Source organism: Saccoglossus kowalevskii, chromosome 6 (assembly GCF_978046115.1).
Source record: "Saccoglossus kowalevskii chromosome 6, keSacKowa6.1, whole genome shotgun sequence".
Classification (NCBI taxonomy): Eukaryota; Metazoa; Hemichordata; class Enteropneusta; family Harrimaniidae; genus Saccoglossus; species Saccoglossus kowalevskii.
The window spans coordinates 36,818,215-36,845,460 of NC_140646.1; the positions used below are offsets into that span (position 1 = coordinate 36,818,215).

At 36.4% G+C, this 27,246-nt stretch overlaps 2 protein-coding genes across 2 annotated transcripts; one reads left to right on the top strand and one right to left on the bottom strand.

The window, feature by feature from the left end:
- Positions 1-967: 967 nt before the first annotated feature.
- Positions 968-4,172, bottom strand: LOC100367715 (tubulin, beta 2C-like). The gene is given in 4 exon segments (NM_001184885.1): positions 968-2,085; positions 2,304-2,419; positions 2,583-2,802; positions 4,012-4,172. Coding segments are annotated over 4 exon segments (1,344 nt in total). The 5' UTR covers positions 4,069-4,172; the 3' UTR covers positions 968-1,134.
- A 2,809-nt stretch (positions 4,173-6,981) lies between these two features.
- LOC100367476 (uncharacterized) lies at positions 6,982-9,634 on the top strand. Its single transcript, XM_085500487.1, has 3 exons — positions 6,982-7,356; positions 7,637-7,793; positions 8,222-9,634. Exons 1-3 carry the CDS (start codon positions 7,081-7,083, stop codon positions 9,346-9,348), a joined length of 1,560 nt encoding a protein of 519 aa, XP_085356613.1. The 5' UTR covers positions 6,982-7,080; the 3' UTR covers positions 9,349-9,634.
- Positions 9,635-27,246: the final 17,612 nt, after the last annotated feature.

Consider the following 27,246-nt stretch of genomic DNA (forward strand, 5'->3'; position numbering starts at 1 on the left):
AACACGAATCGGCGTGTGCGGCGGTTTTAGATGTCGATCACCTTCTCTGAACCCACCAACACAGCCCGAATTATTAACACATTCAAATTGGGATGGATGTCTGAACATAAACTTGCCTTCATCAACAGAGGTATTAAAGCTTGAATAAAGCACGAATTTGTTTATAGTTGTGGCTTGACGACTGAGCTGTAATCAGTCAAATCAGCCCTCAACGTTAGGGGGATAACAGCGACCAGGGCTACTAAAAAGCAGTCCAGGCACTCCTATTCTTTAAGTATACGAGTAGGCACCACCGTTTTTCCCCCTCGCATGTTCACTGTCGAGCCAATCTGATCCCAATTTTTAAAAAAATGAGTCATTTTTGGCGAAAACGCAAATTTGAGGCGAATGCCCTCAACGTCGATTCTTTTTGGGTCCAGTTTTGAACAGGTTGCGGAGCACTCCCGCTCGAAAACCAGAAGCGAAAGGTTCCATCCAATAACTTAGCCTAACATTTACAACATTGCTGTGCCCCCTCGCACACACGTAGTTATACAAGCCCTCTTCTGGATGATTTTTTCTGGAAATTGGTCAAAATATATACACTACATGTTCACAATAGTGAGGTAGTGCAGGCATCTCAAATATGTTGGCCATATCCATCAGCTTGGGTGATGTACTCTTGAAAGGGAGATGTAACAAGTAGAATATGTCACTTTATCTCGTTCACCCATCGGCCTGGAAAATAGAAGAAAGTCACGGAACTGTATAGCCTATATACAGTAACGTGACTTTCTTCTATTTTCCAACTATACCGGTATATAACTGGAAATATTGTAATTATTGACAATCGTAATTGGGAGCGACGTCAGCTGTTTCGAATAAATTATAAAAATATTATTTACCAATTACCAATATTTCAAGTTATCAATATATACGCCCAAACATACAATACATGCCACACGCTTCCAAACAAGAATTACAGAAATTGTCACTAAAATAAGGCACTTTAATTCACACTTGTCTAAATGAACCAAGTGGTTGACAATTAACCTATAATGTATATATTGCAGACAACTGTTTTATTTTTATTTGAGAATCGTAACAAAGTTATCCAAGTAGAAATGATGGTGCAGGAGAATGCATATCCATTATTTATGCAGCTTCTTCATCTTCACCTTCCTCCTCATCAAATTCACCCTCTTCTTCAGCTGTTGCATCCTGGTATTGTTGGTATTCAGACACCAAGTCATTCATGTTGGATTCGGCTTCAGTGAATTCCATCTCATCCATACCTTCACCAGTGTACCAATGCAAGAAAGCCTTACGACGGAACATAGCGGTGAACTGCTCAGATACACGCTTAAAGAGCTCTTGGATGGCAGTGCTGTTACCAATGAAGGTACCAGACATCTTGAGACCACGGGGTGGGATGTCACAGACGGCGGTCTTTACGTTGTTGGGGATCCATTCAACGAAGTAGCTGCTGTTCTTGTTCTGGACGTTCAACATCTGCTCGTCAACTTCTTTCATGGACATACGTCCACGGAAGATTGCAGCCACTGTGAGATAACGACCATGACGTGGGTCACAAGCAGCCATCATGTTCTTGGCATCGAACATTTGTTGGGTTAACTCTGGTACAGTGAGTGCACGGTATTGCTGGCTACCACGACTGGTCAATGGAGCGAAACCAGGCATGAAGAAATGGAGACGTGGGAATGGTACCATGTTGACAGCCAATTTGCGGAGATCAGCGTTCAATTGGCCAGGGAATCGCAGACAGGTGGTCACACCACTCATGGTTGCCGACACCAAATGGTTCAAATCACCATAAGTAGGAGTGGTGAGTTTCAAAGTACGGAAGCAGATATCGTAGAGGGCTTCATTGTCAATACAGTAGGTTTCATCGGTGTTCTCAACAAGCTGATGGACTGAAAGGGTTGCATTATATGGTTCAACAACAGTGTCTGATACTTTTGGTGATGGTACAACACTGAATGTGTTCATTATGCGATCTGGGTATTCTTCGCGGATTTTGCTGATGAGTAGGGTGCCCATACCAGAACCAGTACCGCCACCAAGAGAGTGAGTCAACTGAAAGCCCTGCCAATAGAAAAGGGATAAAACAGTTAGTCTATGTGTCACATTGTGCATTATATACACGCACATACAATAACAATACAATATTACAGTTCACTATACACTTGCTCAAAACTCATGTCACGTATAGTACACGTTCCCTTGGCTTGGAGACATGGCCTTTAGAAACCGTGACGACTCCTGCAAATTGATATTTTCTCTAAACTAAAACTACACATTACCTGTAGGCAATCACAACTCTCTGCTTCTTTGCGGACAACATCTAATACAGAATCTACCAACTCTGCACCTTCTGTGTAGTGACCTTTGGCCCAGTTGTTACCAGCACCACTCTGACCTGTGAAATAAATTTGCATTGTTTAGTCGATCATTCCGAAAACAAAATTTCAAGAAGGATATTAGTAACAAATATTAATATTCACAAGGCAAAAACATTACCACATTGCATAACATCGTCGAGGTGCATATATAAATTAATCCACACTGATGGTAAAACTTACCGAATACAAAGTTGTCTGGTCTGAAAATTTGTCCGAAAGGACCAGATCGGACCGAGTCCATGGTACCTGGTTCCAAATCAACCAGGACTGCACGTGGAACGTATTTGCCACCAGTTGCTTCATTGTAGTACACGTTGATTCTTTCTAACTGAAGATCAGAGTCGCCGTGGTAGGTACCAGTGGGGTCAATTCCATGCTCATCAGAAATGACTTCCCAAAACTGTTGGTTGAAAACAACAAAAATATTACAATACTACGGTGAGGATAAATCTTGCAATGGTGTTAATTGATAATAAATAGGGTGTAATGTATTTGTTTTATTTGTAAACCTGAGGGATGAAAAAAAATGTGCTCCTTTAAATATTGTATTCTTTAAACATGTCACACAATAGATTTGTCATTCATGATATTACAATTCTTTAACAATGTTGACTGAATAATTTAGACTAGCGAGGTAACATTGAAAACCCTCCGGTTTGTTTGCACACTTCCCATATTTTTGGAATCTCGGGACATGTCCAACTTTTTGATGGCAAAGTTTTTTTCCTGTTCAGAAAATATAGGCTTCCTTTGTACAGAAAATTGTATAGCGTTCTGTCGGGCTTGTTTTCACTCCTCAAATTTCTGACTGTTTTACCCCCCGATCATTCTCATTTAGGTTTCATAAACTAACATTCACGCCAAAAGTTCGAAGTTATTATTAACGCGTGTAAAAATCAAGGACGGCACTTCACCCTCACTGAAGTTTTACAATGCCCCTCAATTTTTACCCTCAAGTAATTGCACACAATTATCCTGCGTCTTTAGAAAATTGCATGGAAAATCATTGTTCTCAAAAAACAGCTTTTTCTACGAACAGCTCTACCTGGATGTTTATGTTATGAGCGTTGCTATGGACACCTGACTGCGTTTACGATGAATGTAACCATGCGAGCCGAGTAACCTTTAATTATCAGATAATTGTGTGTATGCAAATATGTTTGTACGTCGTTACGGCAACGTTCCGCACGTGTGAACTGTGGCATTGGCGACGGGTAGCAACGTGCCGCTTTTTCAAAACAATCGCGTCCCACCAGAGAAACAAAGCAGGATCGATCAGCATAATAATATACTCTACTACGTTATCTAAAGCTCAATAAGTAGTAATTATATTAAAACGAACACGTTTTATTGCGTACTAACTAAGTTACTTCCATAGCCCCCAAACATAAATAATTTAAGATTATCAGTGATGATTCTAACTACGATATAAAAACAATTGCAACAAATTACTGAACGTTTGTTGAAAACATTAAAAAAAACTTGGGTATGAAAATTGATTTCCCGGTTCAAGCGTAGAGCCTCGTCTTTATTTTCTATGCACCTGTTTAACACACCGGTTGATAAAGATAATCTAAAACTTTAAAACAAAACAGAAAACCAGACTTACCTTGGCACCGATTTGGTTACCACACTGACCAGCCTGGAGATGTACAATTTCACGCATATTGAAGGTTGGTGACTGGAATGTTTCACGGAGAGAATAAAAAACACAGTGGTCCAATTTTCAGTCAGAATCAGAATGTAGGTTGATGACACGACACTGTTTATTTTATCTGTGTAAATGGCATGATCTCGTTGTGCCAATCCGCTTATTGTCTTAAGGTGGGAGAAAATAGTCCGGTGTTGTTTCACGCATTGTCGTATAATAACTTGCGTATCGTGGAATGTGTGTGAACGTTCCTCATGGAACAAGTGACGTCACAGTGTTGAGTTGTTTCTGGTAACACGAATAGAATAATTACGCGTACTAATGTATGTAAATCGATGGATTGTACAGGATGGTAACACATCTATCAGTATCACTCCGCCATATCGTGCCACGTCGTGACTAAGTCTTGTTTATTCTTGAAATACCTGCTCCTAGTCGTTCGATCACAATCAGTGACAGACGATAATTTACGGGGTGGTGGTGGAACAGCAATAACCAATTGCATGGCGACATACCCATTGTTAAATACGTTTATTAGTGGTTGATACGATGCCTATATTTATACAAACTGTGAATTTCACCCCGCCCATCATGGCATGCTTTTCAAGCAAGTGCAATGCTTTTAAATTAATGCTTTTTTTTTGTAATTTCTGACGTAGACAACTGAAATTTTACAAAAAAGTCCGACAAAATGTGTCCCATGTTTAAAGATGTGCATAAAATCCCAGGAACTGTTCTCTACTTTTCACAATTTTATAAGTGACAATTCTAATCATTTGAAAGCATGTTGTAGCTTTGTATTGCGTTACATCCATTTAAATATGCATATGCCATGACCGTGACTTTTATTATATTGGTTAGCCCCTGTCACAGTGAACATGAATACCCACAAAAGCCGTGTCTTACACGGTGACAAGTACAAATGTACCTACAATGTGCTCAACACGTGACCTATGTACACACCGTAGTTTGTTACGTTGCTAACGACGTTGGTATGCATTGTACTTAGATACGTACTATGGACCCGTGTTTATTTGTATAACAAACAAGACACTATTCTGCTCGTCTCCCAATACGCGTTTGTACTTGAACACAATAAATAAAACTTCATTTTATGATTATACTGAATGATGCCGCCCTAACTTGTTTCAGCTACATTCGGTCGAGTGTTTTGTGCTCACACACGGGACTATTTAAAGACGTAATTAAACTGTTTTAAATTAGACTAACATCAAAATTGTTTTTTGAAGAGTAAGTTTGAAAGATTATTGTTTTATTTCATAAATATTTAAGAAACCGTATCACTCCATGCCCTCGGAGGGAAACGGACGGTGAATACAACATTGATACCATGTATAATATGAACGCTGGTACATTATCCCAGACTGGATGCAGCCATGCTCTAATATCAAAAATAGGCTTGATGAAAATAGTTCTAAATTACAGTAATTCGAAACATCATGACTTAACTAAAGGGTCTTGTTAGGTTGACCCTCTACAGCACCAGTTTATGTGAAAGGGACGGAACATGTACAATTCAAAGTACGAATAACCTCTCTGGTGGTTTAGAATGAATTGTTCTGCATTTTGTCTAATCTAGAAAGAGAAAGAAAGAAAGAGAGGCACAAATTCTACATTTTTTATAATAATGTTAAGGGTATAAATACTTCATTTTTACACAAAGATGTGATTAAAACTTTTCTATATACTAGTATTAAAGGGTCGTGTTCGTCGGGTAGCGCGTGTTCGAATTCCATGTAAACAAACAATGTATTTCAGTTTTACACGCGTTGTATACGTTGCTATGAGACTCATATCCGACAGGGCATAGCGAGACGACCACTGCCCTTTTAAAATTTATTTTCCATGACGTCAGACATCAAATAGTGCACTGGAAGTAGATAATCATATATCATCACCATATATACCTGTTATATTCATACAGGGTCAAGGGTCGAATCACAATCAAAGTCTGAAAAAGGGACTAATAACTCGAAGATTAGGGACATATTCCATTCCTGAAGAAAATGTTCCAGTGCAGTATGGCGTGGGCCTGAAGGGTTGGAATAGTAATAGTAATATTATCACTGAATCGTATTCCCGATTAGATTTTCATAAAGTTGTACTTTAATATGAGCGGTATGACCCCGGGGTATGACATAGCGCTGATCTGCGCCCTCACAGATTACATTTGTTTGAAAGGAACGATATTTGCCCCATGACTCTGCCCACGTGACTGTTTTTTGTCAATCCTTTACTTGAAAGTACAAAAATGGCGGTCCCTGTGAAATTGTCTTGACCTTGTTACTGTGAGTAAACACAAGATAACTATGATCGCGTAAATGTTGTCACAATAATCGGTCGATTGCATTGTGGCGGACACACATCGTTATTGTGTTCCCTATGCGCAGGGCAAACTTATAGAATAGAATAGAATAGAATAGAATAGAAAAGAATCTTTCGTGCCACATGTTTGAGATGTTGATGAAAACCATTACTTCATGTTACAACCCGATGGCACATGCGTTCGTTCGGTATTTTTCGGGTTTGGCGTGAAACTGTGACAAATCTGCGAATAATATTCTTGGATGTACTCAGACTGGCTGGTTTCTAGGCTAGGATTTGACTAAACAACGTGTAAATTGTACATGGCTTGTGCTTGCAGACGGAGATCGATTTTTTGTACATGGCAGGGCTTGATAAAATTAATTAAACTAGTGGGGTGCCAATTTTAGGAGTTGGTAGTCACATCAAGTTTAGTAGGGACTTAAAGCCATGCAAAAAAGTGTGAACACAAATAAATTAATGTCACATTGCTCAATTTGTGTTGGACACTAATAGCACACACTGATTACAATAGCGTTGGTTGCAATTGCGTCAATTTGCTAAAAATAACTAATGACGTAATTGGCTACCACGCACGCGCGGCAAATTGAAACACATTCGGACAAACAAACCAAAGCTGTGCGCCTGTTACTGTGGATATTTTTAATCGCTTTTCTTCCACAATATCAATATAATTTTACTATGGTGGCTACTCGACATTGTTGTTATGGATTGTGCCGTTCTGATTCACGGTATGGATATAGAGAATCGATGAAAGGAGTGTATTTTATCCCGTTTCCAAAACCACACCTTGGAATGGAAAAGTCCCTAAGATGGGTAAGGGCATGTCGTCGCGAAAATTTTACGGTCAGCAACATAACCAAGGACACGTATATTTGTTCGCTGCATTTTATTGGTGGAAAGGGGCCTACAGCTGAACATCCAGATCCCATTCCAGCCACAGCCACTTCGACGCAGGTAAATACACATATGTTTCCCCACCGCTAGTTTCGTCCGCCATCTTGTTTTCGCTAGCAGCGTTTCAGGTTCCGTACGCCAGATCGACTGGTATATTTGCAGACCAATAAAATATAAATATACTGACCGACCTGAAAAAGACGCACGGATCCTTAAACGCACCGCGAAACCACGATTATGTTTTGCAGATATTGCGTGTATGAAAAATCCTCTAAAATGTTATTTAATATCCGTTACGGTTTTTCGTTGTGCTTATACATTTTTCCATATATTGGCATAGGTCCAACAAATGAAGAAGAGAAAGGCACCCACGGATCGTCAGGCTGCACCACCACGGAAAAGAAAGACTGTTGTTGAAGATGGAATTGACAACGAGATGGCTGATACACTTCTTGATCTTGCTCAAAATGAGATTGTGTTTTCGGATACTTCAGCATGTAGGTATTTTTATGTCATCACTTAAAAGTTTACTTGGCAAACAATATTTTGTTTGTTGTACAAAGAAAAATTGATGGGGTCAGAATACTGAAAATTAAGATGTGGAAATTAAAATCTGAGATTTTTTGAATGAAATATGTTTTTCATATTTAATTAAATAAATGATCAGACATATTTTAACACAGTATTGAGTTAATGGCATGTTTAGTTAATCTCCCAGCTATCTCCCCATTACCCTTACACAAATTAATTATGCCCCTAGAATGTCTGATATTTTGTTTCCCATAATTAGTGATAATAGTTGATGTTTTTTCGAGCAAGAGTTTCAATAATATGTTCCTGATTTGTAAATTATTTTTCTATTATAATACATTTTAAACAGAAAATTTTCATAAAATAATTCATTTCATTTATGTATTTATTATAGCTTGTGACGTGCGATGGCAGCATTCTGTTCCAACTAACTCAATAGGCATTCAATCAATACCAGAAATGAACGATGCATCAACACAGACAGATCGCAGTCAAGATGCTGATATTGTTGCTCTCAAAATTGAGAATCTGTGCTTAAAAAATGAACTTATGGACTTGAAAAGTAAGAAAAACAATTCCAGTAAAAAGAAACATTTCTCTGTAGAAGATGTCAGTGATGATGATGTGAAATGTAAATTTTATACTGGGCTTACTTGGTTGCAGTTACTTTGTTTGTGGGATTTTTTGGGTCGAGCAACAAACAAATTGTCTTTATGGAGCAGACCAATGAAACATGATGAGGAATCACCGTCAAAACGACCTGGTCCAAAACGGAAATTAGAACCAATGAACGAGTTGTTTTTAACCTTAGTTAGACTTCGTTTAGGATTGCTACATTCAGATTTGGCTTATCGTTTTGGAATTAGTAAAGGCAAAGTCTCTAGTACTGTGATAACTTGGGTACAGTGCATGTTTCTTCAATTCAGCACACTGAAAGATTCTATGTTCCCTTCACGAGATATTTTGAAGAAGTCTTTGCCAAAGTGTTTCAAAAAGTATAAAAATGTCAGGTCAATCATAGATTGTACAGAGATTTTTGTCCAAACAGCAACCAACTTTCAGCAACAAGGCAATTTGTATAGTACTTATAAATCTCACCCAACGTTTAAAGCTTTAGTTGGGATAGCTCCAAATGGGGCAGTCACTTACCTGTCAGATTTATTTGAAGGTGCTGCGTCAGATAGAAACATAGTAATTGAGTCAGGGTTTTTAGACAAATTAGAACCAGGTGATCTTATTCTAGCTGACCGTGGCTTTACAATTAGGGATGTACTGTTTGATAAGAAGGCTGACTTGAATATACCTCCTTTTCTTCATGGGCGTGACAGGTTTACTGTGCAGGAGGAGGCAGAAACAAAACAGATTGCCAAAGTCAGAATTCATGTCGAGAGGGCAATTGAGAGATTGAAGAAATACAGATTATTTCAGAGGACAATTCCATTGTCGCTTGCTCCAGTAGTTTCTCAAATGTTTTTTGTTGTTGGCTGTCTTGTGAATTTTCAAGAGCCACTGGTTAGCTAATTTACCTTCCATGGAAACGAGTGTGGCTACCCCCCAATTTTTTTTTAGATTTGAAATTCACTTTGTATGATCTGTAAACTACCAAGAAATAAACAAAAACTAGGAATGGATATGATTTTGTGATCAAGATTATTTGTGTGTAAACTTGCATCTGTCGTGTGTTTATGAAAACACTACAAAGGTCAAGGGAAATGCATTTTATTTATCAGTACCTTTATTTTCAGTGAATAAATAAGTTTTCTTTGTCATGACAGAATTAGTAAATAAAAAATGACACAATATTGAATTGAAGTATTTGTTGTTTTTACTGTTGGTGCAATGTAAATGTAATGTTGCATATTTACAACAAAATAATTTAGCAGTAATAGCTGAGCAATATTGCAAAACTGTCCTTGCCATAATAAATACTCCCAACTCATTCAAATTTAATTGACCCATCCCTTAATTATCAAATACTGTAAATAATTTTTTTTTTAAATATTTATAATAAAACTGTAAATAAAAAATGGTGAAAACATTGAATCTTGTAAATATTTATAAAAATTAGTCCAGACCTTTCAGAAACAACAAATTTCATTGCCGCAACGAACAATCAATCCAGAATCTACAGATTCAGTCCATACATAAAGTTTACTCTAAATGTACTGGTTCCAGGTCTCGTGGAATTCTCATTTCAAAATATTCTGGACAGATGAAACTGTGATGAAATTGTAGTAACCTGGGCTTTAGTTTCCCCCATAGCTCATGATCAAAAGTCACTCGCTGATAGAAAATGCCCCTCTTAGACCATACAACAAAGTAAGCGAAAGACAATCCGGTCACACCCATCTGCATCTGTATTTGAAAGTAGTACTGGTGCGAGGTTTTCAGGGATAGCACCCCATCATCATGTTCTCTTAAGCATAATGAAGACCACTTTTCTTTAGAGAGCTTTGACTTTGCTTTATTGGGGTCAATATCTTCCAGCACCTTTGGACATTTTATTTCCAGTACACCATATTTATTGCTAGGTTGAGATGGCTGATATATTAATCCATCTGGATCACATCCAAGTTCTGGAAAAAGTGGATTTACCCACATACCAGTCGGTATGACTTTCATATTTGATTCAGTATCTTCCATCAGCTTGATGAAGTCTGTTCTGGCCTGATCTTCATTTCCAATTCCATACTGCATGGCAAATGTTGTTGGGGATTTTTCCCATAGCTTTCTTCTGAGGACATCCATTATTCTTTTATCAGAATTGGCCATGTAAATCTCTCTGCAATTTGACGCAGTAATATGAAACAATCTCTGGGAGAACCATTCATCAGTACCTTGCTGCTTTACCAACATGTATGGCTGATGAGATGGTACTGACAAGTTTTCCAGTATCTGTGTCCTCTTTTTCCTTAATATGTCCATACGTGTATCATCAAGTTCATAGTTCTCATATGTAATAAATAATAGAGTCTGCCACATGGAAACTGACTGTGTCTTTTGGTTTGCAGATTGCAGTAATGTTACAAATTTGTTAATGTCCTGAGAGTTTAGTCTAGAATTCTGCATTGATGGTGGGCGAGGGTCAAAATTTGAAACATCACTAACATTTCTCTTTGCTTTGGATGGGTAGTTAGCTTCAGTTACACGTTTTGGATTTCTTTTTTTCTGTCTGCCTTTGTTCCAGTTGCAAGTCTGGCTTGTGCTGGATGGAGGAGCATAGCCATGGTTGTTGGTATAATCAAGCAAAGCATACAACAGGGCTGATACATGGCTACAGCGACCCATAGCTGATGCTTTGCAATTACAGCTGGCATCCTGCACAAAACCAGATTCGCTAGAAATAGTGATGGTGACGGCATACATGACAGATGTCATTGACGCTAGGACTTTTGCCTTTATATGGTAATTACCATCTCTCTTACAGTCCTTCATATCCTGGACATTACCACTTCTGAAAAACTGTTGACCTCGTCGCATTGGCTTGGATGTCTGGCAGTCATATTCAATAGCTGATGTCATACCATTCTCCACAAATTGTGCTGACTCCACTAAGTGATAATAGATGTGTCCTTTGTTAAAACATCCTGGGATGTGCTGACTAGGAAATGGCTTCCATCCATTGATGGGCAAAAGTGGTGGCCCTTTGTCCCTTGCTGGTATCGATTGCATTGTCTCCCTGCATTTGATTTCATACCATTTCCCGTTATCCACTGTTATACTAATTTCACTGCCTTTTTTTGCTTCGATACATTTGTTTATTCTGTTAAAAGTACATAAATTCAGAAATAAATTAGAATACATGTATATTTACTGTGCTCAAGACTGGTAAAAATAATATGCAAATTATTGTGTGTAATAATCATTTTCTGTAACATTCATCGTACAAATTATTAAATGTTGACAATTCAAATTATTTTTTTGAGTTAATAGTTGCTTAAATTCAGGGAATTTTGACTGGAATATAGAGCAATCAGAATTAAAAATAAAATATACAATTTTACACACACCCTCTCCCAAACAAACAAATCACAGCACAGCATCCCCGAATACTTAAGCTTATTTTTAAAATTGAGACTTTCCAGAACTTCATAATAATCTTTTAATAAGGGACAGACACTATAAACACCATAAAGACACGAAACAATGACGCATTTAATAGGACATTTCACACTTGTCAGCCGTCGTAAAAGGCCACATTAGCACCCTGACAGGAAGTTCGAAATCTGCAACGATCTAACCATGGTCACTTCGCCTCTGCAAGTAAAACTGGGGGAAACACAAACTTTGACGAATATGTGAATCATAGAGGCCTCAATATTAATTTCCGATCAGTCATTCGTGCAATATTATCATGCAAGTCAGTGAAAGTGTTCCGACCGTCGTGATCGTACGATATTTTTTTTCGCAACTCGCGGTAGCAGTTTCATTTCGCTCACATACAATTTTTCAATATAAACGAAGCATCATTCGACAGACGACTAAACGACAAATGATTCTAATTAAAAACTTTCAAATATGAATTACGTCGATCGCTGACAGTGCGACACCACTTCATGCACGTCAAAGTAATATTTACGTTATGAGGCACGGTTGCCAGTGGTAACGTCAGACGCTCACGAAAATTTTTACTTACCGATTAACCAGATCCTGTTTTTTGCCGGAAATCTTCAATCCACGACATTCCAACCATCGTCTCAACCTGTACACGGAATTTTCAAGTATGTCGGAATGCAAAAGTTTTGCTCCTGGTACATCGTCTTCAGTTAAGGCAATACGTATAAACGCTTGCGAAGCCGCCATATTTTTGGTTTGTTTGTCCGAGTGACATCCGGGTAAATAGCCTCATGAATATTATGCAATGACATCATTGATTGTGACGTCATTTGTAACTTACGCTATTGGTAATTTTTTAGTTGTCCTAGGACAAAAAATTGGTAGGTTGTGCATCTTGGGCTACTGTTAATTTCGAGCCCTGCATGGCTGCATCATGCAGTTAAAAACAACCCAGAGTTGTTCATTGACAACAAGTTTGATAGCTCCCATACCTAGTAATAAATATGTGAGTATTTTGAATGGAATCACATACCAGTCACCATCATTGTGACCAAAACCAAAATCCAAAACTTTAAAAATTTGCCACTAAAGACTCAATTCATAGCCTTGCTAAACAACAGTGGCCTAACACTCCCCGTAGCAAGGTACACTGTAACCTCAGTATAATGAACACTGTTATAATGAACTTCCTGATATAATGAACACATAGCGTGTCTCCTGCTCACAACAAACCCAATGTATTATGTACTTCATTATAGTGAACATTTCACTATAACAAACTAATTCTATGTCCCCCCAATGAGTTCGTTATAGTGAGGCTACAGTGTACCTAAAGAAGTGTTTTGAAATAAGACAGCAACCCCAGTGACAACCTTCTCTCACTATTTGAGTTTTGCATTTTGTTTTCTATCTATCGTAGTATCATAATTTTATACTAGCTATTATCTGTAATGTATTAGCTTAGATTGTTTTTTTTGTTTTTTTTTATTATCTATTTTCTGTTTTGTAACCTTTTATTCCTTTTTAAACTTTTGTAACCATTGCCAATCCCTCCGGGGAATGTGTAAGTGTTAATAAAATTATTATTATTGTGTCGTCTGACCTACAATGCACTACTACTAGCTGATTTCTGGCTAAAATATCACTACACTGCCTGTTTACGCCAGTATTTTTACATAGAATTTTATATTTTCTTCTTACAAATAAGTTACTTTTCAATCCCACACAGTTTGGGGTTTGCTTATACCGTAATTCTCCGAGTATAAGCCCCTCCCTGAGTATAAGCCCCTCCCCGAGTATAAGCCCCTCCCCGAGTATAAGCCCCTCCCCGAGTATAAGCCCCTCCCTGAGTATAAGCCCCTCTCCGAGTATAAGCCCCTCCCCGAGTATAAGCCCACCCTCTGTTTTTAGACATTTAACAAGTTAAGGGCATCCCCGCATACCCCCAGGGTGTTTTTACCGGGCGTTGACGACATTTATTAAAATATGCATGTAAAAAGTGTATTTCATTGCATAAAAATCATGATTGGTACGGTAGTTTGGTTCAAACTTTCACAAGAAAACTTGCATAAGCCATTAATTTCAGAGTGCATGGCGGGTGAACGCACATAGCATAGTTCACACCTTTTCTATTCTATTATTTACTTGGGATGAACCCCGATGTTGCAATACTGAAATAATTTATATTTCTTTTGAGTAGTATTTTTTCTAAACGGCAAAAATGTGATTGTCAAATCGTGAAACCTGGTCATTGAACATCGTTTTACTTTTCCGAATAATTGTGTTCATTGAGTCTATCATGAATGGGATGTGAACGAGCAAACTATTCTTCGACATGACTTATTGGCAGCCGTGAAAGGTTTAGATACTTCCCCGACCCTCAGTTTACCTTTTGAAAATTGTAAATCAACAGCTTTTAGGGAAAAAAATAACTGTTTTTTGTCGAAATCAGTGTTAACAGATCACATTTCGTAGTAATTCACTACCGCATTGTGTTGAAAAAATTACTTCGTCAATAATTCGAAAACTTCGTCTGTACGACACAGCATTTTCATTGGGTAACGAAAGACATGAGATGTCAAAGGAAGTTGTTCAGGTCAAATCATGATGAAATACACCATGGCGGAAATAGCTTTGTATCGAAAGTTTGCATACGATCAAAAACATTTCACAACAAAGATAATGATAAAGATCTTGCCTTCGACCATTTCCCACAAATCCTACCCATTTTTGCACCATAAATTCAGACAGTATGTAAACCGTATTGTAATAAAATGTGTGTATTTTTATGAAGACCGAGAAGAAATCAACCAAGAGAACCAAGAGAATTTCCTGCATCCAGAGAATATAGTCACTCCAATCATACTCACCAACAAAAAAGTGATCCTCTAGACACCACAAATGAGTACAGTGATACAAGAAGACAAAGAAGATATGTACTGCCCTTAGAAAGAAATACTCCCAGAGGATATGATCGATACAACAAAGGGCATAGCATTGAAACACAATTTGAAATAACCTGTTAATGACAGTACAACAAAAAAGAAATAAAAAGTACAATGATACTATGACACCAAATTACATTACAATTGGTCATTGGAACACTGCTGGTCTAAGATATAACTACAAACCAAGAGAAGGAACTATAGACATTAAAACAGAAGGTTCACTAGATATAGAACCACACATTAAAGATTATCACATATATGGAATGACAGAAACATGGCTGAATACTGAAAGTAAAGAACTAATACCACAACCTAAGGGATATTATACTTATCACAACATTAGGACAAAAAATAAAAAAGCATGGAGGTCATCAGGAGGAATCAGTATTTTCATCAGAAATAGTATCAAAAGTGGAGTCAAGATCATGTCAAAGTCTAGCAACTTCTCTATTTGGTGTCAAATGTCGAAAGACTTCTTCAACCTTGAAATGGACATCTACATAGGTACTATATATATTCCACCAAAAAATTCCACTTTCTACAATGACAATGACTGCAATCCATATGACAAAATCAACAAAGAAATCCAACAGTATAGCCTCATTGGACATGTCATTATACAAGGAGACTTTAATGCTAGAACAAAAGACCTTGAAGATACAATTCAAGATGAACAGGACAACCTTCACATAAACATGCCATTACCAGATACATATACATATGATAAAATAGTCAAAAAAAGGAGAAACACGGATACATGGAAGAATGAATTTGGAGAGGAACTAACACAACTATGTAAAGAAAATCGTCTACGGATATTAAATGGGCGGACTTCAGGAGATTGGTCAGGTCAACTGACATGCTACGGTTATCATGGTGCCAGCACAGTGGACTATGCAATCACAAGTGAAACACTACTACAGAATATCCTTCATTTTAAAGTTGAACAACTACAACAGGCAAGTGACCACTGTCCTATCAAAACTATCTTGAAAATACCAAAATACAAGCAATTCACTGATATGAATGAAGTCCTTAAACCAGTACATCAATGCTATCAATGGAATGCAATGAATAAAGGCATGTACAAGCTATATATGAAGACAAAGGAGAGTGAAGATATTGTGTCCACATTCATAGTAAACAATAATAACAACACAAGTCATGATATGGCAATACAATTCCAAGAGATGATACACAAAATAGCAAACAAATGCTCCATAAAATTAAAAACAAAGAAGAAGACCATGCGTAGGAAAGTTAAGTACACAGACAGGCAATGTAACATGAAGAAAAAAGAACTACAAACTCTTGCAAATATATTACAAAAAAACCCTTCAGATGGGACTCTCAGAATGCTTTACTACACTAAGAAAAAAGACTTCAGGAAGTATGTAAAAAGCATGCAAAAAGACAAGAAACAAAAAATATTATCTCTCATTGAATCAGCAAATGAAAATGAACATGCACAAGAATTCTGGAAGAAAATAAACTCAATCACGAAAACCAAAGTAAATTACGAACTGAAAGAAATCCCACACTCAGTGTGGACTGAACACTTTCAACGAATTGGAAACAATAACTCTGCCACATTAGATAGAATAAAACAAATGAAAACACAACTAGAACAGTTAGAGAATAAAACAGAAGACAACCATATGCTGAATAAACCAATATCATTAACAGAAGTTGTGCAGGCAACAGGAGCATTAAAAAATAACAAAGCAAGTGGACCAGACGGTATTCCAGGAGAGATGTTAAAATACAGCAACATACAAATTAAACAAGCATTGAAACATATGTACAATCGTGTGCTAGAAACAGGAATTTACCCAGAAATATGGAGCACTAGTGTTATTACTCCAATACACAAGAAAGGAGACAAGATGGACACAAACAACTATCGCGGCATATCAGTTGGTAATGTCATAGCTAAAGTATTTAGTATAATCATAAACAACAGAATCACAAATCATACAGAAAATAATAAGATTATTCATCCGAACCAAGCAGGATTCCGACGAAAAAAACGAACAGTTGATCACATTCTGACTCTCCACACAATTATAAAGAAACAACAAGAAAAAAAGAAAAAAATGTACTGTTGTTTTGTGGACCTCAAAAAGTGTTTTGACACAATTTGGAGGAAAGCATTGTACTATAAACTACTACGTAACAACATCAACGGAAAAGTATACAACATAATTAAGAACATGTACACTAATATGGATTTAGTAGTCAAATTAGGTGATGTAATAACAGAACAATTTAAAACTAAAAATGGAGTTAAGCAAGGTTGCCCTCTGAGTCCAACCCTGTTCAACATCTTTATAAATGACTTTATCACAGGACTCACAGAAATTGAAACAAATGCACCAGAACTGGATAATAAAACTATCAATAGCCTATTGTATGCTGATGACATTGCACTACTATCAAAATCATATGAAGGATTACAAACTGCAATAGACTTTCTCCATAAATACACTTCAGACTGGGGGCTACAAGTAAACACAAACAAAACGCAAGTGATTATATTCAGGAATTCGGGATGCAAACCAGATACAAGGCGATTTACATGTGGCAATGAAGAAATAAAAACTACAGGATTATACACATATCTTGGAGTAACATTTAAGGCCAATGGATCAATAACCTCTACTGCAGACAGACTGGCAGACAAGACCTACAAAGCTGCAAGGATCCAGTCACACATATATCCAACAAACATGAACAGTATAAGGATAAAGGAAAAACTCCTGAATGTGACACAACTACCCATATTAACATATGCAGGTGAGATATGGGGCATTTTCCAAAATCAGACTAATTGGGACAAAACAGCAACAGAAAAATATCATCTACGCTTTTGTCGTCAAATTCTTAACATTGGCAACAGAGCGAGCAAAATTGGATGCAGAATGGAACTGGGAAGAGAGCCACTGATAAGCAGAATATACTGCTCAGCAATTAACTATTACAAACACCTCAAAGCGATAGACAATGACAATTTAGCTTTTTATGCTATAAAAGACATGGAAAACAATACTTACACAGGAGCATGGTTGACTACCTTAGAACGAAACTTGAAACTTTACAACAAAAACAATGTCACAGATTTCACAAAACAAAAACTAAATAATTCAATTAGACAATATTACATTAACAAATGGAATATAGACAACAAAAGGGAAAGTGCCAAATTACGCACATACAGGACATTCAAAGACTCCTTGGAACAAGAAGAATACATAAAAGTGATGAACAACCCACAACATGTCAAAACAATAGCTCAATTTAGATTAAGTTGCCATAAACTTGCCATCGAAAAAGGTCGTTATACAAAACCAAAAACACCAGTGGAAGACAGGTTATGCTCCCATTGTAACAAAGTTGAAAATGAGGAACATCATTTAATACATTGTAAATTGTACACAAAACAAAGAGACGCAATGTTTCACACTATCAACAGTGTAAATGCAAATTTCCTGAATTTGGATAAAGAAAAACAATTTAAACATATTTTACAATCAAAAGATAAAAATACTATTATAGCCCTCTATGTGTACTTGAGTAACAGTAAATGAACAAACAAAAGAATACACTCAGTCACACTTATTTAACTTTTTATTTACTCAACTTTCACCTACTTACTTTTTTAGTTATTCATTATTAACTTTATTACATTTTAAACACCAAATTAGAAATGTAAAATTTTCTACACGGTTGTAATAAAGCTGTTATCTATCTATCTATCTATTTGTTTCTTCATTGTGAAAAGTGTCGTTGAAATCAATAATGACTTGTTTCGCATTTTTTTTCCTCAAAAACACGTAATATTTCTCCGAGACCGAGCGCTGTGAACGAAAAATGTAATTTTGATATTTTTTCGAGGTTGGGAAGATGGTTAAAATTTTTTCTTAGGTGGTCCTCGAGTATAAGCCCACCCCTTAATTTTCCCGATTTTACATATTCAGGCCCCTGGGCTTATACTCTTGGGAAGTATGTTAATACTGATCATCCGCTTCCATTTATGTCTTTATGTGACATTTATTTCCCATAATTTGCATTATTCTTTTCGTCAAATATTTCACATGATAGTCCCATAACCTCAAATACAAAATGCTCCCAGAATGCAATGTTGACAGTTAAGAATGCAAGAATTTTAAAATTGTTTATAAAATATGATGCTACAATATTTGCTCTATTTGTTTTTATCAAAACAGAGTGTAGTGTTACATATTACCTTAGTTGCTACGTAAACTGGAAATGGTCGCGAGTAAGAAGTTGCTGTATTTAGTTTCTTTGATCATATTCATCCAACATGAAGGAGGTAAGTAATAAAATGTGTGACGTTCTGATGATATATTTCAAACAAATTTTGAGATATTCAAACGTTTGCAATCATGAATTGCATGGACTGTATAAAGAATTTTGGCTGGTATCTAGTGTAAGAATATTAGTTGCTCTTTCAAATTTCGCCAAAGCCTATATTTTACCTATATCTGCAGAATAAATCAAGAAAACAAATTGACTTCATTTACGAATAATTAACAGTTTGCTCGAACGCACTGCACAGTTGGAGGCGTGGCCTGTTCAGCATTTGCGAAGAACCAATCACGAATTCAACTCGTATTTCAGTATTTCAGAATCTTTCCAATCTGTTCATTCTTTTTTTGTGCTTAGTTTTTGAACATATGCACATGCAGTGGTTTAGTAATTAAATCCAAGATTGCTGACTGGCAGCCATTTTGTTTTGTTTTTAAATCTTTGACATGTTTGACTCCGTGTGCGAAGCACAAAAAGGGAGTCTTTGCAGTTAGTGTGTCTGTATGTGTGTGTGTGTGTGTATGTCTGTATGTATGTATGTATGTATGTATGTATGTATGTGTGTATGTGTGTCCGACTGTTCCACTGCTATCTCAAGAACCATACATCGGTTTTTGATGAAACTTGGTGCATAGATACTCTGGGCCAATGCGCAGATTTGATTAGGTTTTGGTAAAAATCCATGCATATTAATTACCTAATTTGCATGATAATTAGCTGATTTTTAGCTGTTCCATGACTGTTCCACTGATATCTAAAGAACCACTCATTGGATTTTGATGAAACTTGGCACACAGATGCTCCAAACTAATGCACAGATTTGATTAGTTTCGGGTAAAAATCTGTGCAATATTAATTACCTAATTTGCATAATGATTAATCAATTTTCGGCTTTTCCACTGATATCTCAAGTACTAATCATCACATTTCAATAAAACTTGGTACATAGATGTCATAGGACACTGCACAAACCTGATAGTTTTTAGGGTAATATGAGTACATATTAATTACCTAATTTGCATAATTAATTAATTTTCAGCTTTTGATATTTCAAGTAGTAATCATCACATTTCAATGAAATTTGATACATAGATGTCATAGGACACTGCACAAATCTGATAGTTTTTAGGGTAATATGAGTACATATTAATTACCTAATTTGCATAATTAATTAATTTTCAGCTTTTGATATTTCAAGTAGTAATCATCACATTTCAATGAAATTTGATACATAGATGTCATAGGACACTGCACAAATCTGATAGTTTTTAGGGTAATATCAGTAGATATTAATTACCTAATTTGCATAATTAATTCATTTTCAGCTTTTGATATTTCAAATAGTAATTGTCACATTTCAATGAAATTTGGTACATAAATGTCATAGGACACTGCACAGATCTGATAGTTTTTTGGGTAATATGAGTACAAATTAATTACCTAATTTGCATAATTAATTAATTTTCAGCTTTTGATATTTCAAGTAGTAATCATCACATTTCAATGAAATTTGGTACATAGATGTCATAGGACACTGCACAGACCTGATAGTTTTTAGGGTAATATGAGTACATATTAATTACCTAATTAGCATAATTAATTTTTTTCAGCTTTTGATATTTCAAGTAGTAATTGTCACATTTCAATGAAATTTGGTACATAGATGTCATAGGACACTGCACAGACCTGATAGTTTTTAGGGTAATATGAGTACATATTAATTACCTAATTAGCATAATTAATTATTTTTTAGCTTTTGATATTTCAAGTAGTAATCATCACATTTCAATGAAATTTGGTACATAGACATCATAGGACACTGCACAGACCTGATAGTTTTTAGGCTAATATCAGTATATATTAATTAGCTAATTTGCATAATTAATTAATTTCAGCTTTTGATATTTCAAGTAGTAATCATCACATTTCAATGACACTTCGTACATAGATGGCATAGGACACTGCACATACCTGATAGTTTTTAGGGTAATATCAGTATATATTAATTTAGCTAATTTGCATAATTAATTAATTTTCAGCTTTTGATATTTCAAGTAGTAATCATCACATTTCAATGACACTTGGTACATAGATGTCATAGGACACTGCACATAACTGATAGTTTTTAGGGTAATATGAGTACATATTAATTATCTAATTTGCATAATTAATTAATTTTCAGCTTTTGATATATCAAGTAGTAATCATATTTCACTGAGGCTTGCTACATAGATCTTCTAGGATTATGCAGAGACCTGATTAGTTTTAATTGGATATTAATTACCTAATTTGCATAATGTTCCACTGATATATAAAGAACCACAAATTGGATTTTAATGAAACTTTTAAAGAGAACTGTGCAGAAACCCAATTAGTTTTTGGTAAATATTTATGCTTATTAATCACCTAATTAACATAATTAATTAACACTGATATCTCAATTACTGATCATCACATTTGAATAAATTTTGGTACATAAATGCTCTAGGACAATAGACAGGCCTGATTAATTTTGGGTTAAAATTTGTTCATATTAATTCTCTAATCAGCATAATAATTCATAATTTTTTTGTTCTGTTCTGTTCATATTAGTTACCTGATTTACATAATTAGTTTTCAGCTTTTTCATCAATATCTTATGTACAAGTAATTTTGAATTAATTTTTAATGTGTCTTCAATACTCTCAGCACACGGGAGTTCTTTCTAAGCTTTCTTTGATTTGTTATTTGTATTCAAATTTAGTGCATGCATTATATATGTTAGGATACATGCCCATGTCATTTTGTTTCATAATCAGATCAAAGACGGCCAACTGGCCTTTTTTGGTCATACTACTATATCTCTTTCGCTGGCACACACTTACAATACTGGAGACAGTGGGTATCGCCATAACAAATAAGCTGGCACATGCGTGAGATTCGAGACATGTACTTTACTTAAAGACCGACATGGTAGTAAATAATTATTGTTCAAATGAAGTCGCCCTCACCCACATTAACAACGGTGATTAAAAGCTCCACAAAAACACAAGAAACAGTGATTCATTGCATTATATCTTCTATTTTTTCAAACGTGAGTGGCGTCATGAATGTTCAGGGAAGCCATAAATAAAAATAGTAAAGAATTTGGCAGCTAGAACATTTACCGTACTTTTGCCGAAAAAATGGGTTTCAAAAGCATTGAGTTTCGAATTTGCCGGCACTGTAAGCTCCACCCACATCGTTTGTCAAAATGCCTACTATGCATATGAGGTGAAATAAACGCCACAAGTGCATTGTTTATGTACAATGGAATGAAATACAGGAACGCAAACATAGACGAGCTTCTTTGCAACTTGGGGCATTATGTTGTCAAAACCAGACAGAATATAAGGTGTCTGTCTGAAAACACAGATGGTGGTTGAAATCAACTTATCAATGATAAACGGCATTCATAAGCCGTTATGATATATATACTCGATGTACCTTTTTATATATTCAACAACCTGCGCTCACCAGGAAAAGTACACACGCTGGTGTGTGGTTGATCGCCAATCTCGTTCCAATCACAGTTACTCGTAACCATGTTCAATGTAGAATTGTTTGGAATGAAATGCGATGCGCATGTCATGAAAACATTCAGAGAATTGGTATCGAGGGCGTGGACGTAGTATTCTAAATAACATAATTCGGAATAAATGAGCAAAAGACATTCGCTGCCGCCATGCTGGTTGGTAATATGACAGTCCCTATGACTGTGGTAATATGTTTTATTTCTGGCTCGTAGCGAGGATGATTATTTTTATAGTGATCCAAGATTTAATTTGGCACGAGGCACCACAACTTGACGTTCACGTACAATATCGTATGCAAAATAAGTACGGACAGAGTACATTTTGTCGTGATATTGCTAGACCAAGTTTTGCCGTGACTGTGTTACGGCCAAATTGATATATATCCGATAATAATTCACATTTACGCATTCTTGTGTTTGACTAGACCAGCATAGTTTGGAATTCTTTTTAGTTGGTCAAGAAAAATAGACGGTAACCTGTGGCAGCGAAAGAAATCTTGAGCAGTTTCACAATTCTTATTTTCTCTGCCCGATGTCTGTGAACGACCTCAATCCAAATTCAAAATTGCTTGGGAACCTAGTTGATACTTTGTAGCAAGTTCCACAATAAATGTCAACAATGTCCCCACTGATGTTCTTTCGTCTTTGCGCAGCCTAGCCAAAATAAGAAGAAAAAAAGCATGATCACTGGCAATGGCACGAACACGTGACGTGAAACTAACCATTTCCCGTATGATAAAAAAAATATTACGACCCGGTAATCGACCCAAGCCGCTCTTGCCTGTGAGGTTATGGAAGACAATACAAGTAGGTCAAATCCGTGAACGAATGCGTTTTGTTTCACCTGGGTCTGAGATGATACAAGGACAATCAACATAAATATTATTTGAATATACAGTTCTCTTAGTTGTCTGAGATAAAAAGTGATCGCTCAGAGAACAGAGATTTACTCTACGCAACGTAATTTATGTCTGTGAATATATTTATTTGCACATTGCAGCATAGACCGTGTCACTTTAGAATGAACTGTGCATACTAGTATACCCGACTTGAATTCGAATTCCAACAAGCTGCCTCGTCACCAGAAATGAATTGTTTATTTCACTTTACACATCTCAAATCAGTAACTATACACATAAACAAAAGATTAGGACTATACAACAATTTGCAACAGACTAGGAGCCATCTTGCTTTTTTGCCATTTATCTTAGGTATGAATAACATTTCTCCTAATTGCAACAAAGTTTGAATTGTTTCCTCCATTTAGATGGTTTCTGGATTGTAGTCAAATATTGTCGGGATAAAGTGGCACCAGAGTGGGAAGGAAGATACCTGGTTAGCCGTGTTGACTCTGAGTGGCACCAGAGTGGGAAGGAAGATACCTGGTTAGCCGTGCTGACTCTGAGTGGCACCAGAGTGGGAAGGAAGATACCTGGTTAGCCGTGTTGACTCTGAGTGGCACCAGAGTGGGAAGGAAGATACCTGGTTAGCCGTGCTGACTCTGAGTGGCACCAGAGTGGGAAGGAAGATACCTGGTTAGCCGTGCTGACTCTGAGTGGCACCAGAGTGGGAAGGAAGATACCTGGTTAGCCGTGTTGACTCTGAGTGGCACCAGAGTGGGAAGGAAGATACCTGGTTAGCCGTGCTGACTCTGAGTGGCACCAGAGTGGGAAGGAAGATACCTGGTTAGCCGTGTTGACTCTGAGTGGCACCAGAGTGGGAAGGAAGATACCTGGTTAGCCGTGTTGACTCTGAGTGGCACCAGAGTGGGAAGGAAGATACCTGGTTAGCCGTGCTGACTCTGAGTGGCACCAGAGTGGGAAGGAAGATACCTGGTTAGCCGTGTTGACTCTGAGTGGCACCAGAGTGGGAAGGAAGATACCTGGTTAGCCGTGCTGACTCTGAGTTGTACCAGAGTGGGAAGGAAGATACCTGGTTAGCCGTGCTGACTCTGAGTGGCACCAGAGTGGGAAGGAAGATACCTGGTTAGCCGTGCTGACTCTGAGTGGCACCAGAGTGGGAAGGAAGATACCTGGTTAGCCGTGCTGACTCTGATGACCCAAATGAGTCAACGTTAGTCTTCAGCTACTGTATTGGATATCACTTCGAAGATGAATATGATAGCGGCTGGTCTCTGCAAGATCAAGGTCTCCATATGTGTGAGCATACGGTCACATGCAAAAATCATTTCTGGAACTATCAACAAATTAACAAACCATGTGTAAAAGGAAGGCAAGTCAAAACAAACACAGTTGTCATGGCGTATTGTGTTTGATATGGGTCCCATGTGACATAACGCCACAGTTGTCATGCCTTAAATGTAACATCTACATCTAATCCTAATTCTAAATTGTCTCCAACCTTCTATTGCCCCCTCAAATTAATTGCATATGCCCCTCTTGAGGACACCTATAGTTATTGAGAGGGGCATATACAACTGAATTGAGGCTGGAGGATTAGGTTTAATCTTTCCGTACATGCACTACTCAATTAAAACATTAAAATCAATTCAAATAACTAAAATCAATATTAACAGTTTCTATGGCAGATGATTCACTGCAATGAATAACAATTTGTTTTTTATATTTTGCTGAAGCTGCAAATATATTTAGTCCCGTTGGATGAAGTCTGAAACAGGGACTTATGTTTTGGATTCAGTCCATCCATTCGTTTGTCCACCCGCGTGATTCTGATTTTCTTCAAAGCTAGTACAAAGACAAGTCATAATGGGAGACATAGATTTATTTTTGATTTGTTTGACCTTTGACTGACTGGCAGCCATTTTTGTCCTTAAAAACACCAAAAAAATTAAATATTTGAACAGGCTTAGTCTTTTCCACGAAACGAAATGAAACAAAATAAAACGAAACGAAACGAAACGAAACCCTAACCCTAACCTTAGATTTTGAACGACCTCAAACATCGTCAAGTCCGTATTTCACAGTGTGAAATTTTCTCAGATATTATTGGGCCAATGAAAACAAAAAATGCGATTTAGGGTTAGCGTTTTGTTTCGTGGAAAAGACTAAGCCATTTGAACATGTTATCATCTGTTTTTCAGACATGCCTTGACCGATATCATTCAAACTTGGCATTGACATTAGTCATTGTAGGGTACTGATGCACGACATGGTGGACATTTTGTTTTTTACGAGTGTTCTGCTCATTTTACAGAGATGATTGTACAGATTTGGGTTAAATTTTGTACAAGATATAATAGGTTAAAAGTTTTTTTCAGTTATTACATAATCTGACTGTTTTTCAAACGAGTACAAACTACCACCCTTTAATATTAAAATGAGTGCATATGTTTAGGAACAAAGAAATTAATCAAGTCTGTTAGTATTATTGACTTGCGCTTTCCGGCAATTATCATTTCAGCTAATCCCTCAGACGGTATGTACCTCTACACATATAATAACAGCAGACATTTCACTGTGAATGAAGGGGAAGTTTTCATCTTGGATTTCTTTGCGGTAAGTATACAAACTATACATTACTGTGTCCTTCATTGTTATCATAAAATGAGTGAACTTTGTAAATTTTATTTCAGTTTCAGTAAGTTAATTTCGTATTGTATGCATCACGATAGCCTTTAAAATTTATGAAATGTTGTTGAAAACAGCAAGTCTGATTGCTTTGATACTATACATATTGTTCATTTTCTAATGATATCTTCTGTTCTTTAATTGCAATGTGCATTGCTAACAGCGTAGCTATCTCAACCGACAGGCTGCTTGTTTATTTGTATATTAATTGAAAATGCATAACTATTATATCTGCAATACTTTTACAGTTAGAGACATTCAACCAGTTTTTATTGAATACATTTCTATACAAATGACTGATTTGTTACATGTAATAGAAGTAAAACAACCTGAAAAATTGGTTAATTATCGTATTTTTATTGACTTGTAAACCATTATAATTTACAAATGATTTATTTATTTACATGTTTAATACAAACTAATTACCAAATTATAAATCGCCATTATCAGAATTAGAGATTTTTATGATGTCATAACTGTACATGATCACTCGATAATGTAAACCTCTATTCACAAGTAAATTTATTTCAAGAAAATTTAAATTTAACTAGATTTATTTAATTCCGATGATAGTGATTTATAACAATAATAAACTCCTTAGATCATGTCTAGGTGCATTAATTATCTTATTATCTCCTTATCCTATATGGCACGGGTGGATGGGTGTGTGGGTGGCGGGGTTGGGTTATTGTTATTGCTTAAATACTATGTATTATATTGACACAACAACCCATTCATTTTTATAAATATTTTAATGGCAGTTGATTCCTAACAGCAAATTAGCAAACGCAGAGCATAATATCTACATTCATTTGAAAAAGTTCAATCGTCCAACAGAAGTTTTGATTATCAAATTTATAAATATTTATAAAAATGAAAAGAATGGGTTTGTTATATTACCGTACTTCTCTGATCATAAGCCCAGGGGCCTGAACATGTAAAATCAGGAAAATTAGGGGGCTTATACTCGAGGACCACCTCAGAA